The following is a 12,788-nucleotide window of genomic DNA, read 5'->3' as shown; positions in this document are numbered from 1 at the left end:
TCTGCAGCTGTCTCTCTCCCTTTCCCCCACCTCACAATCCTTATGCTCTATCCACACCACACACAACTACATTCAATACCAAATGCTATTTATGTCTTTTTTGCTTTTCCTGCTTCCTCTGCTTGCAATGCCCTTTCCTCCCCCGTAGACTCACAAACACCTCATCTCTCAAGATTCAGCCTAGCTCACCTTTGCCAACATTTCCCTAAGCGCACTCAAGGCAGGAATAAACCATTCTCTTTTGGTCAGTCTCATGCCCATACATACTTCTATTACACAACCTAGAATACTTTACAATACTTGTGTTCATTTATTGTGTCTGTATTCCCTACTGGACTATAAACTCCTAGGGACTGGGGCTGTATGAAATGGATGCTTGTGTCTGGCCCAGAGTAGTTGATTTAAAATATTTGTTGGATGGAGGCATGGGTGAATGGATAAGGGCCAGTGTGGATCTGTTAATCTTCTCAGTTAGGGTAATACAAGGATGAAAGCCCTTTCCCTACCCTCAAAGAGCTCACTGCAGATGGTAGAAAAGGGGAACAAAGGACAATGAGAGGAAATTAAGTCAGGGCACAGCATGAGAGCCCAGCTGTGGGGGTTACCAGCTCAGGCTGCGGTAAAGAGGTGGGTGCTCATGGATACTTCCTAAAGAAGATAACACATCATCTGGATCCTGTTGGACCAGGGGAGTCAGCCATATAGGGGAGGAGGAGCACTTTAGGCAGAGAGATTAGCAGGTCCAAAGCAATGTGGGTGTGTGCAGCAGAAGTGTGGAAATGGCTCAGTTTCCACAGAGCTTGAATAAAGGAGAAATGTGGGGGAAAGGCAGGGATACAGCTAAAGAGGCAGGGAGGACCAATCACACGGGGCCATAACCCCACTAGGGAATCTGGAGTCTTTCCTAAAGAAAAATGTAAAGCTTCTAAGAAAAAGAGAGAACATGGTAGGATTTGCAAATACAAAAAGCACCCCAGGATCTGTGTGGGACCAGGCCTTGAGTCCAAGATGGAAATTCTAATAAGATATAGCTGAGAACTGATGAGGGCTGGTCCAAGACAGGGCAGTCAGGATGAAAAGAGTGCTCAGACCAGAGGGGTACAGAGGAGGCAAAATTTGTTAGCATTTGGACACTCGGCATAAACAAAAGCAGGAGGTTGGGGGGAAGTAGCAGCACAAATGCCCACGGTTTTCTGCCCCGGTCGACACAGCAGATGATGGTACTCATGGGAGCACACACAGGTATGGAAAAGAGGAGGGTGGCTCCAATTTTGTTCACACTGAGGCTGACATGCCTTAGGAGCCCCCGGATGGGTCTTCTCAGTAGGCAATGAGCTATCCATTTCTGAGGTTTAGGAGAGGAGTCCGGACAAGAAAAATAAACACAGTACTCATCAGCAAACAAGTAACAGCTGAAGCCACATGGACAGATGAAATCTTTCAAGGAGGGTGTGTACCTAGTGAGAAGAGGATCAAGCCCCAGGATACATCACATGAGTGGGCAAAATTCTTGAGAAAGAGTCTGAGACAGAATACCCAGGGATACAGGAAGAATTAAAAAAAAAAAAAGAGCAAGCTGCAAATGACCTTTTGAAGCGGAGAGCTTCAAGACAGGGCAGTTTCTTGTGTGGTCAAGTTCTACAAAGCGGGCAAGTCATGAAAAAGCCTGAAAAATGTTCATTTGTGGCCAAATTTTCCCAGCCCTCATCAGCCTGTGGGTACACATGAAGCCACACTAATAGAACTAGCCACTGTTTCACACACATCACTAGCTTCTTGCCAACCATCTGCATTAGCAGGACTTCTACTCCCTGAATAAAAGTCCTCACTTCCCATTATTTCTGGGAGTGCCTGGGAGTGTGGTGCCCAAGCCCAAGAAACGTGCTCACGTGCTCTTCCATACACACCGCCTCTTGATGTCCACAGCACTTGAGGACAGGGCCTCCCCACAGCCCCGACACCCACCGCCGAGATGGCCCCGAGGTCCACAGGTTCCATCTCTTCACGTGCCAAAGCTACACATCTTCATGATGCCAACACAGAGTATTCTATGCTCTTCTTCCCTGAGCTGAAGCCACAGCATTTTCTGAGGAATTAAGAGGACACCCACTCTTTGCCATCTGTTTGTGTTCCATGTCTCACATAGTTCCTCGTGAAAATACCTTCTCCAGCTAGGGGGGCCGTCTGTCCTAAGACTTCAGACACCAGCTGCTGGGATTGAGCTGTGGAGCAGATGACAGAGTCCTCCCCCACCCCATGTACCCCAGTCTCTGCCCTAGGTACCCAACCCCCAGGGGACCCTGTGTACACAGATCTTTGGGAAGATCACTCCACCAATTAACAAAAATTCCACACCCACATTTTTGAGTTAGTCGGTCAGGACACCTGGCCACACAGTGACTTAGCTAAGGAGTTTGAGCAGAATGTCTGATAAGAGTTTGATAAGGAGGTCAGATGGCAAGGACATGAGGAAGGAGTGGGAGGTGGGGAAACTAAAGACAGCAAACATAACAGCAAGTTTCGTACAACTTGGCTGTTGAGAAAGGGCAGACGCAAGAGAGTAGGGTCAAAGGAGATGAAAGGTGGTGGTGGTGGTTTTTAACAAGGAGGGACTTGAACAGAATCACACACTGGTGAAAAAGAGCCAGAAGCGAGGGCCAGGCGAATCCCAGACACTGAGAAGACACAGGCTCTGAGGGAATAGCCAGGTACAAGGCCTGCTGATGAACCTTGGGCCCAGGGAACAGAAGGTGGCTGCCCTGAGGTCCCTGAAGAGACCCAGGGCCTGAGGGAGGAGGGAGGCCACAGGAGTGGGAGCTAAAGGAAGGGGAAAAACAGAGGTAACCAACTCTGGGTTCTGCCCCATGCTTATGCAGGAGGGAAGTGAAGGGCTGGGCTGGGCAGTTCCAAGCCCAGAGCAGGACAAGTTCCCTCAGGCCTCTGGAGCCTAAACACATTCTTTTTGTTGACAGAGATCTCACTTATCAGCTCCCTGTGTGTGACTCAAAATCTGGGTTCTTCATTTTGCCATTTAACCTTAGTAATAGTTAGAACTGCTTCTAGGAGCCCATCTTCTTCCCTCTGTCAGTCACACGATGTTGGGGATCCCACCAACAAAACAATCAGTGGAGGTGTCCAGCACAGGCCCCAGTCCCACCTCTTGGAAAAGCATTTCAGTATAAAACTTCCTAGGGGCACTGGGTGGCTCAGTCAATTGAGCATCTGACTTCGACTTCGGCACGATCTCCCGGTTTGTGAGTTCGAGCCCCACATTGGGCTCACTGAAGTCAGCCTGTCAGCATAGAGCCTGCTTCCCATCCTCTGTCCCCCTCTTCCTGCCTCTCCCCAACTTGTGCTCTTCCAAAAGTGAATAAGTATTTTAAAAATAAATAAAATAAGATAATAAATAAATAACTTACTTCCCGGGGAAAAGGATGATTCACCTTCAAAGGTGGCTTTTCCTTGATTTATGTATTTAACTTACTGCACACAGAGGGGTCAGAACTGAACCTAGAACAGAAGACTCCACTCCCCCCCACTAGGGACTGTGGGGTGTGCAAAGAACATCACAACTTCCTGTCTTACAGCCCTTGCTTCATATCTTCGTGTCTTCATATGCTTCAGGTGAAGGTGGTAGGATGGGTCACAAACAGAGGGTTAAACAGAGAAATACACCCTCATTAAGCCTGCAGTTGAAATCAGGGCGGATGTTGGAATTTGCTTTCATGGAAAACTGATGTTCAAGGGTCACAAAAGCAAATGCTTCTGGCGGTCAAGGAGCTAGCCATCGGTAGTAAACCAGAGTCCCTATCTGCCTTGTGGGGATGGAACGCAGTTACTCAGCCCCAGCAGCTGCCACAGGTCACTGAGACCAGACTTTTCAGAGAAAGTTTGCAAGTCCAGACTCTTTTGTGAAATCTCTGGATTTCTATGTGTTGGGAACTAATAACCATCAACCAGACCAAGCAAAATGCCCAGGGGAGCAACCTCAAGATGGATGCAATTCACAATTTCAGTTTCACTTCCTCTAAAGTGATTTCACTGTGTTCTGTTTCATGAAAGATTCTCTCTCTGTGTGAGTTTTTGCCATCTCTGGGAGGGAAAACAAAGATTTGACTCTAAGGAGTCACTGCTGGCTCGGCCCCCTCCCTGGGGCTGGTCTGCATACTTTATATGCTTCTCCAAAGGGTAATTTGACTGTGCTCTCTGCCAAAGGGCAGGTGCTCCTGAAAGAGCTGAGGTCACACTGCCACCCTGGGCACAGCCACTGATTAAACAGAAGTATGCATTCTTCTCTGCATCTCTAGCTGATGAATCATACGAGACTGACATGACATTGGATCTGTCCCTTTAAAAATCCAGCATGCTGCTGGGCAAACTCCTCCTCCAGGGAGGTTCCTTTAAATAAGCGCCAGCTGGCCAGGCCACCGGTTTACACTCGGAGCATTACCTGCCATTGAGGATTCCTCCCCTGGAGGCGGCCGCCTGTCAGCATGGCTGAAGAGTTTGTAAACTGCAAAATCCAGCCCGGGAAGGTGGTTGTGTTCATCAAGCCCTCCTGCCCCTACTGCAAGAGGACCCAAGAGCTCCTCAGCCAATTGCCCTTCAAACAAGGGGTTTTGGAATTTGTCGATATCACAGCCACCAGTGACACTAGCAAGATTCAAGATTATTTGCAACAGCTCACTGGAGCCAGAACAGTGAGTTCTCAAAGGCTGGGCGAAAGCTCTCAGATTCCTTTATCTTGTGGGGGCTGTGCACAGGATATGCCTGCCTGTGCCTTTCTCTAGGACACCGCTAGGGCTCCGTCACTCAGTCGTCACTCAAGGCGCGGGAGGGCTCTGCGGGGTGGGGGAGGGCGCCAGAGAGAAGACGCTGCTCCAGGGACCAGGCAGCCGGACTGCAGCCAAAGGTCCTCGCAGACCCTGTGCTGTGCGTCTGGGAGCGCGGGTCCAGCAGCTGTCTGGGGAGTTGTTGAGCCATCCCGAGTCTTTGTTTCAAGCACTGCCGGGGAAATGACAGTTTTCAGCTTGCAGGGCTGGGGCTAGAAGGTGGGGTGGAGGGGCCGAGTGTGATCCGTACGGTTCTTTTATGAACATGGGAATCGTGTGCGCTCTTTGTTCTGTGTTCACTTGGCCAAGTGGGATTTGCTGTCCTTCAGTCTTTTCTCTAAGCTCTCTTTATTACCCAATTAGCTCATTCTTCCATATCTTCTCTAACTCCTCCCACTGGAAAAATCTAAAGGCTCATTATTTGTCCCTTCTTCTGAACTACAGAAGTTTCCAGGCCTGTCCTGGTAGGAAGTTCAGGGGCCAGAGTTTCAGGCTGGCTCTCACAATGGCTTGCTGTGTGACCCTGGGCAAGACCCCACCTCGGTGATCCTCAAGGACCTCCCTGGCTGCAAGATCAGTCTAGCGCAAGGCACCTCCAAGTCCCCTTTGCTCTTAGACCGTGAGCCCCACTAAGAACTGCTGTTCTCTACCTCAAAAGGTTTCCTCTTCCTCAGCACCCATGGCTTCTGGTGGGATGGACAGCCAACCAGGTAGCTTCTACCAGTTGTGGTACTGGGTGTGGTAACTGCCTGTCCACCAGCTCACGCCAGCCCTTCTCGGGATGCACGTTCTCAGACACAGCATTTGCAGAAGCACATATCCTAGTTCCGTTCTAGTTTGACTCAGGATTTTCTCTGGGTTCTGAGTATAAAGCGTTAGAGGCTGTTTCTCCTTTCCTCTCCTGTCAGAAATCAGTATTTTGGCACAGAGGGAGGCTAAACCTGTTAGCCTATTGCTTTCAGGGTGCCAGTTGTGAGCTGAGAACTCTTGGCTCTGCAGCGGGAGGGCTCAGTGGTCAGAGACTCTTGCTGCTAGGCTGGACCGCCAGCTGTGCAGGCTGCCTGGAGTCCGAAGAGAAAGCGGTGCCCAGGACCCCGCAGCGATGGGTGGATCCCTCAGCCAGTGGTTCCCAAATGTTGCTGCACATGAGAATCACATGAGGAGCTTTTTACAAAATCTAGATGCCCGAGTCATTCCTCATACATGTTAAATCACATGTCAGAAGAAGCAGCCAGCAATAGTTTTAAATCCCCAGATGAAAGGGTACAAACTCTCGGTCTTAAGACGGGTAAGTTCTGAGGATCTCGTGGACAGCATGCTGACTGCAGTTAAGAATACTGTACTGTGCTCTTGCAATCTGCTATGGGAGGAGACCTAAAGTGTTTTCACCACACGGATGCAAAAGTTAACTATGTGAGGTGATGGATGTGTTCATCAACTTGATTGTGGTAATCATTGCACAGTGTATATGTATATCAAAACATAATATTGGAGACCTTAAATATGTACACATTTATTTTTCAATCACACCTCAATAAGGCCGGGAGGGGAAAATGTTTGTGATCCTCAGGTAATTCCAAAGTCCAGCAAATCTTGGGAGCTACTTCTCAGCCTGGCATCCTCTATTCTTTAGCAGGAGAAACCTCTTCATTCAACACATTTTTTTTTTTGTCCATTTCTTCATAGAGCAACACTTTTTCATGTGGTCTTAAGTCTATTTTTGAAGTTTTAAAAATACTTCTCACAGGTTCTTGAGTCCTGAATGCATTCCTCCAAGGTAAAGAACAGATCCTTTTAAGGCGTATGCTTCCTGTTCCCTAAGAGTGAAGGGTTTATATGCGAAGAGGCTGGAGACCTGGAAATAGTTGCTATCTTACTTACCCTGTAATGACCTGTAGTGACTGCCCACAGTAAGAGCCGAGCAGGACTTGACTGATGACAGAAACCTAGGTCTTCAATCAGGCCCTGTACCTGAGCAATTGTTTTGGTCTTACTCTGGCCAAAGCTCCTAGATCGGCATCTTGGCTTATTCTTTCTCTAATGCCCTTCTTTACTTTAAGTAGATCCAAGTTCATGAAGTTGATCATTTTCCTTCTCTCTGAAGAACTTCTTTGAACATTTCTTGCAAGGCAGATCTATTGGCAACGCATTTCCTCAATTTTTGCTTGTGTGACCAAGTATCTCTCCGTCACTTTTGAAGGAGAGTTTTGTTGGGTACGGCAATTTTGAAACCACCAACTACATACTAGACACTCTACTGGACATTGGAAAACTGTTGTGAACAGAACAAACAAAAACTGTTGCCTTTGTGGAACTGATATTCTAGTATACGTGAGAAGCAAAACAGTATGGCAGAGGGTGGTCAGTGATAAGTGCTATGGGGAAAAACTAGGTAAGAAAGGGAGATAGACAGTAGGCAGCAAGGGACAGCTTTCAATGGAGTCATCAGGGCCTCACTGATGTTAGTAGATCTCAAAAGGAGGTAAGAGAGCAAGGCATGCAGAAATTCAGCAGTAGAGTATTCCAGGCAGTGGGAACAGCACATGCAGAGGTCCTGTGGTGGCTGCATGCCTGGCAAGCAGGTCTGTGTGTCTGGAGCAGTGTTGAGTTAGTAGGAAAATAGGAGGAGATGAGGTTGGAGAGGTAATTGGCGACAGGCTGGGAAGGCCTTTTCAAGCTATCATAAGGACTGTGGCTTTTAAAGTGCAATGAGATTCCACTGAAGAGTTGTCAGCAGAAGAATAACCTAATGTTCGTTTTGAAAGGGTCACTGGTGGCTCGGGGGGGGGGGGAAAGTGACTGTAGGAAGGCCACCTGAAGGCTGAAGCTGGGAGACATCTGGAGGCTAGAGCAGTTCTTCAGATGAGAAGAAATAATGGTGGCTTGTCCCAGGGACTTAGCCAAGGAGGTGGTGACGAGTTTCGGCAGTTGCCGAGCTGGGTCTGAGCAGCCTGGAGCACAGAGGAGGAGCCGAGCTGGGGCTGGGGCCCCTAGAAAGGTGTGCCAGGAGAGTACAGGCCCCAGTAACAGCAAGCTTGCTTTCATGGTGGCAGTTTACTTTCTGCTCCTTGATGGTAAAGACTCTCAGGTTCCTGGAAGAGGCGGCAGGGGCCAGGAGGGGTGCGCACAGAGCACGTGTTTCTCCTTCCTCAACTGAATCAACAGATTGTGGTTCTGTCACCACTGTCCCCCACGCTGTCACATGCAGCCTGCAGTCAGCTCTGCGTGTGGGTTCCAGTCAGTCACTGCCGTGCCTCAGGTGGTTTGGCTCTTGCCTAGAGGGTGGGTGTAAGGGCAGAGGGGCCTCTCAGCTCTCAGGCAAACCCCCGTCTTTGCCAGATGGTGTGCAAAAACTCCACCCTGGAGACAGCCCGATCATATTTCAGAACCTGTCTCAGGTGGCTGGGGGGCTGTTGCTGAGCTTTGGGTTTTCAAAGCCTCGCTTACTGGGGAGGAATAAACTGCTCAGTGTCTACCAGTCATTTGCAAATATGATTCCTGAAGCAGAGGAGTCCACATTACCTGGGAACTTGTCAGAAATGCAAATTCTTGCACCCTACCCTAGACCTTCTGTATGAGAAATTTGGGCAGGTGGGGGAAAGGTAGTAGAAACCTATGTTTTAACCAACCCTTCGTCAGTTATGATGCCTTCGATGACTCATATGTGTCAGAGGGATACCAAAACAGGTGAGCTACAGCATTTAAACATCTTATGATAGGCCAGGAATGAAGGGAGAGTCAGATATCACCACCCCTTCACCAGCTGAAGACAGAGCACACAACAGAGAGAAATGACTCTAATATACTGTGAATCTGAACATCAGGGACAGAGATCTAATGCAAATACTTGTCTGGCTGTATTTAGAAAAAACTCCTTCCTGGTTGTCCTGGCTCAGTCTGCATAAGGGCTCAGGTGTGGCGCCAACTTCAGAGAAACCAGCATTCAATCAGGGTGGTCTCCCTGCAGCCAGCCGAAATTCTTTTCCTGAAATGTGTTTATGTGGAGTGAAATTTTTAGGTCATGGGGACAAGCTAGACAAACCTGTGCACAGCATTCTCCAGCTGACAGACTTGTTGGCTTGAAAATAATTGTTTAGTGAATAATTTCATGCTTCTAACCAAGTTCTAACCGGAAAGAATATACATGAGGAGGTTGTAAAGTGATTTTAAAAGTGTTGGGTCATGGGAAATGTTAGAGGAAGGATAAGATGCCATTCTTTGTAACCTAATGATGAAGGGCCTTACCTATCTTGGCTTGTTTGCTTTCTTTAGGTACCTCGGGTCTTTATCGGTAAAGACTGTATAGGTGGATGCACTGACCTAATGGATATGCATCAGAGTGGGGAGCTGCTGAAGCGGCTAAAACAGATTGGAGCTCTACAGTAATTACAGGTGAGTGAAGGGCAGCATGCCCGGCCAGGAACAGTGAGAGATGGTGTAATTCTGCTGTGGGTTTTTTTTAAGTTTATTTATTTATTTTGAGAGAGAGAGAACACCTGTGCATAAGTGGGGACGGGGCAAAGAGAAGGAAAGACAGAATCCCAAGCAGGCTCTGCACCCTCAGCGCAGATCCCGCCATGCAGCTCAAAGGGACTCAGACCCACAAACCTGGAGATCATGAGCAGAGCCAAGATCTAGAGTCCAATGCTTAACTGACTGAGCTACCCAGGTGCCCCTGCTATGTTTTATTATAATTCAGAAAGACACTTTGGCTAGAGAAAGAGTGATGTGGGGTGATCTCAACAACTGTGATGTCAGGGCACCTGGGTGGCTCCGTCGGTTGAGTATCTGACTTCGGCTCAGGTCATGATCTCACAGTTCCTGGGTTCGAGTCCTATGTCGGGCTCTGTGCTGATAGCTCAGAGCCTGCAGACTGCTTCGGATTCTGTGTCTCCCTTTCTCTCTCTGCCCTTTCCCTGTTTACACTGTCTGTCTCTCTCTCAGAAATAAATAAGCATTAAAAAAAATTAATTAAAAAAAAAGAACTGTGATGTCATTTATGAGCTTCCCCTTTTACAAAGGGATTGTGTCAGTGGGAGGAAATGCTTTCACTCGCTCTTCATTTAACAAATACTTATTGAGCACTTACTACATGCCAGACACTGTACTAGGCCCTGGGAATATGGTGACAAACAAAAAGATAACATGGAACTTACATTCTAGAGAGGTAGACCAACCAAAAACAAGTAAGTAAATAATTCCTGAAACAAATTACTAGAATAATGTGATAGAATGAGGCAGGGGTTAGGGAGCCAATTTAGCTAATAAGCTAAGGGAAGGCCTTTCTCAGCTGGTGGAGCTGAGACCTGGTTGACCAGAAGGGGACAGCCGTGTAAAGATAAAGCCAAAAAGGTTTTCAGGCAGAGGAAAGAGCAAGTGCAAAGGCCCCTGGGTGACAAGTATGGAATATTCAAGGAGCAGAAAGCAAGCAAGAACAGACTGAGTGAAGTGCATGAGAATGAGTAGCAGCAAGAAATGTGGGTGGGGGCAGGGTGTACAGGCCCTGGTAAGTAATTTGATTATTTTACATGCAATGTGAAAGCAAGGTTGTTTTGCATTGCGTATGTTCGCACTGAAAATCAATTCAATTTAATTGGCTTCCCAAACATCGAAACAAAGCTTTCTACAGCTGTCACCCAAAGGAAATCATTGGCTGAATGGAAAGCCAGAGGGTGATGACCTCCTGAAAAAGGAACCTGGGTACTTGTGGGGTCTGACAAGCTCCTCTTTCCGCCAGCTCTTGTTACTGTTAGCTAGCTGTTAGGTAGGCCACACAGAGAGACTCAGTGGTTTTGATCAGTCAAAGGAGACTTTGACTAATGTATAGTTCTTAGACCAAATATTCTTTGAGGGGTGTTTAATAAAAACTTACATTTGAGCAATGCACATATGTAATTTGTGGTGGTTACTCAAAATAGAAACAGAAGTTTTATAAAAAAGTCTGAAAAAGTGTAATTGAATACCTTGAAATAAAGTGGCCAATATCAGAAAGCTCCTAATCACAATTCTACTGCATCACCACAGCCAATGAACACTACGTCTGTTTGTGTTAGCCTTCTGGCCTCACCCCGTGTACCAAAGCACTTAAAAGCCAATTAACTGTGGTGCCAAATGTTTCCTATTCCGGAACACTTTTTAGCAATGTAGGCTTAGATTAAAAATAGAAGAAAACTAATGACTTACCTGGAGAGATATGAAAGACCACTGCCCCCACTACGTCTGCGTTGGGGTGGGGATTCGAGTACCTTTTATTCACAAGGTCTCTTTATTTGCATTGTCCTTCAGCATTATATGATCTCAGCATTTTGCTGCCAACTGTATCTCAAGGCTGTAACAGATGTGCTTAAATAGCAAGAGTAATTGTTCTGGTAATGAAAGAAAAATGAAGGGAATTTACCTTTCCAAGAAAATCCACTTCTTTGTATTTTGTTTTCCCGGCAGGGCAGACGCCAGGATGATACCCCCTTGAGATCTGGATGGCATTTCAAAGGAGGACCACACTTCCTGGCGGATGGATCTGGGGCTAACAGCCACAGCAACTGTTTACTTAAAATTCTGAAATGTGTTCACCCAAAAAAGGGGGGGGTGGATTTTTTGGCAAAAACAGCTTTGTCTTCTTTTGACTCAGTATTAAAAGTGGACCAACTTGCCCCAAACTACAGGTTGGAGAAGGTTGATAGACATTTTGGGTTTCTTCTCCATTGGCACTTTGGGTTCCAAAAGACCATGACAAGTTATAGCTTAGGATTGACTCAGTGACCCAAAAGACGTTCTTTCTCTTGGGCACATGTCTCTTATGTTCTCCATATGCTAGGACCCCTCTACCTCTAAGCCAGTGTTTCTCAACCAAGATTACTCCAATCCTCTTTAGGATTAATCTATAATTGGTTTCCTGCTATTGCCTGAAAGTTACTTGGTTGAGTTTAGCTTGATAGAATTTGCATTACAAAAACAATAGGTATTTTGAATGTGCTTTTTCAAGTTATATGTGTCTCCCAGTCATTATCCCCAACCCATCCCATCCTATCTTGGGAATCACTGCTCTGAATCCGTGTTCTAACCTTGACAACTCACAGATCTCATAGGACATGTTCAACAATTCTGTTGAACCAGTACAGAGACTCTGTACTGGGTCTTAAGGACCCAACTTGGGAAACACCACATGAAACGTTAAGCACTGTTGGTCTTCACTTGGTGCCACAGGGATCAGAGGTATCAGTGTAGCTGCTGCAATCACGGGGCTCCTCTGTTATGGAAGATGGTCATCCAGGCAATCCGGAAGAAGAGTGTATTGTTGAGATTATGAACAGAAGTGAAATGCAACATTTAAAATGTTACCATAGGAAATTTACAAACCCCTTCCCCAAAAGTATGTCTGTAAAAGGGGCCAAATTTGAGAAACATGGTCCTAAATGATTGTCTCTCCCTCCTTTGTCCTTCACTCTGAAAACTTAAGAGTTCTTCACTGTGAAGTTTGATCTAGAACTGCAATATTAAGTTAATTTCCTTCTGTGGTCCCTAGTGGGAATGGTTAATTTCTTTTCTAATATCCAGAGATGACAGTGATTTTTGCCTAATTCTTTTCTATGTTCCCAGTATCTTAAGGAATGGTATTGTGAAATACACCAAATTAAAACTTTATTCATGTTTGTTCTCAATCATTATAAATAAAGGCACATGCTCTTATCCTTCACTAAGTACAAATGGTTGATGTGATTTTTAGATTTCATATTGAAATGACAAATAGTTTGAATATGTCAACACTAACCTATTGAATAATGTTTAGAATTCAAAAACAGTCTTTTTCATTTCACATTCTATTTTTCCATTTCTTACCTAATACCCTTCAACCAGATTGCTGTCCATGATTGTGCAAGTTACACACTGCACAACACTGTGCCCTCCAGAGGTTGTGCAGTATTCAACCTGCAGTCTGTGATCCACTCCAGACCATTT

General features: G+C 46.4%; 1 protein-coding gene across 1 annotated transcript; it reads left to right on the top strand.

Moving 5' to 3' along the window:
* The first annotated feature begins 4,401 nt into the window (after window positions 1–4,401).
* On the top strand, window positions 4,402–12,525 carry GLRX (glutaredoxin). Its single transcript, XM_015065481.3, has 3 exons — window positions 4,402–4,700; window positions 9,105–9,224; window positions 11,274–12,525. Exons 1-2 carry the CDS (start codon window positions 4,494–4,496, stop codon window positions 9,216–9,218), a joined length of 321 nt encoding a protein of 106 aa, XP_014920967.1. The 5' UTR covers window positions 4,402–4,493; the 3' UTR covers window positions 9,219–9,224; window positions 11,274–12,525.
* Window positions 12,526–12,788: the final 263 nt, after the last annotated feature.

The sequence above is a fragment of the Acinonyx jubatus genome, chromosome A1 (genome assembly GCF_027475565.1).
Source record: "Acinonyx jubatus isolate Ajub_Pintada_27869175 chromosome A1, VMU_Ajub_asm_v1.0, whole genome shotgun sequence".
NCBI lineage: Eukaryota > Metazoa > Chordata > Mammalia > Carnivora > Felidae > Acinonyx > Acinonyx jubatus.
This window is presented reverse-complemented; position numbering and strand designations above follow the sequence as displayed.

Excerpts from the sequence above, each read along its gene's own strand:
- GLRX (XM_015065481.3), top strand. The coding sequence starts at position 4,494 with ATGGCTGAAGAGTTTGTAAACTGCAAAATCCAGCCCGGGAAGGTGGTT. Across the intron at positions 4,701-9,104 it reads AGCTCACTGGAGCCAGAACA|GTACCTCGGGTCTTTATCGG; the intron begins GTGAGTTCTCAA and ends TGCTTTCTTTAG.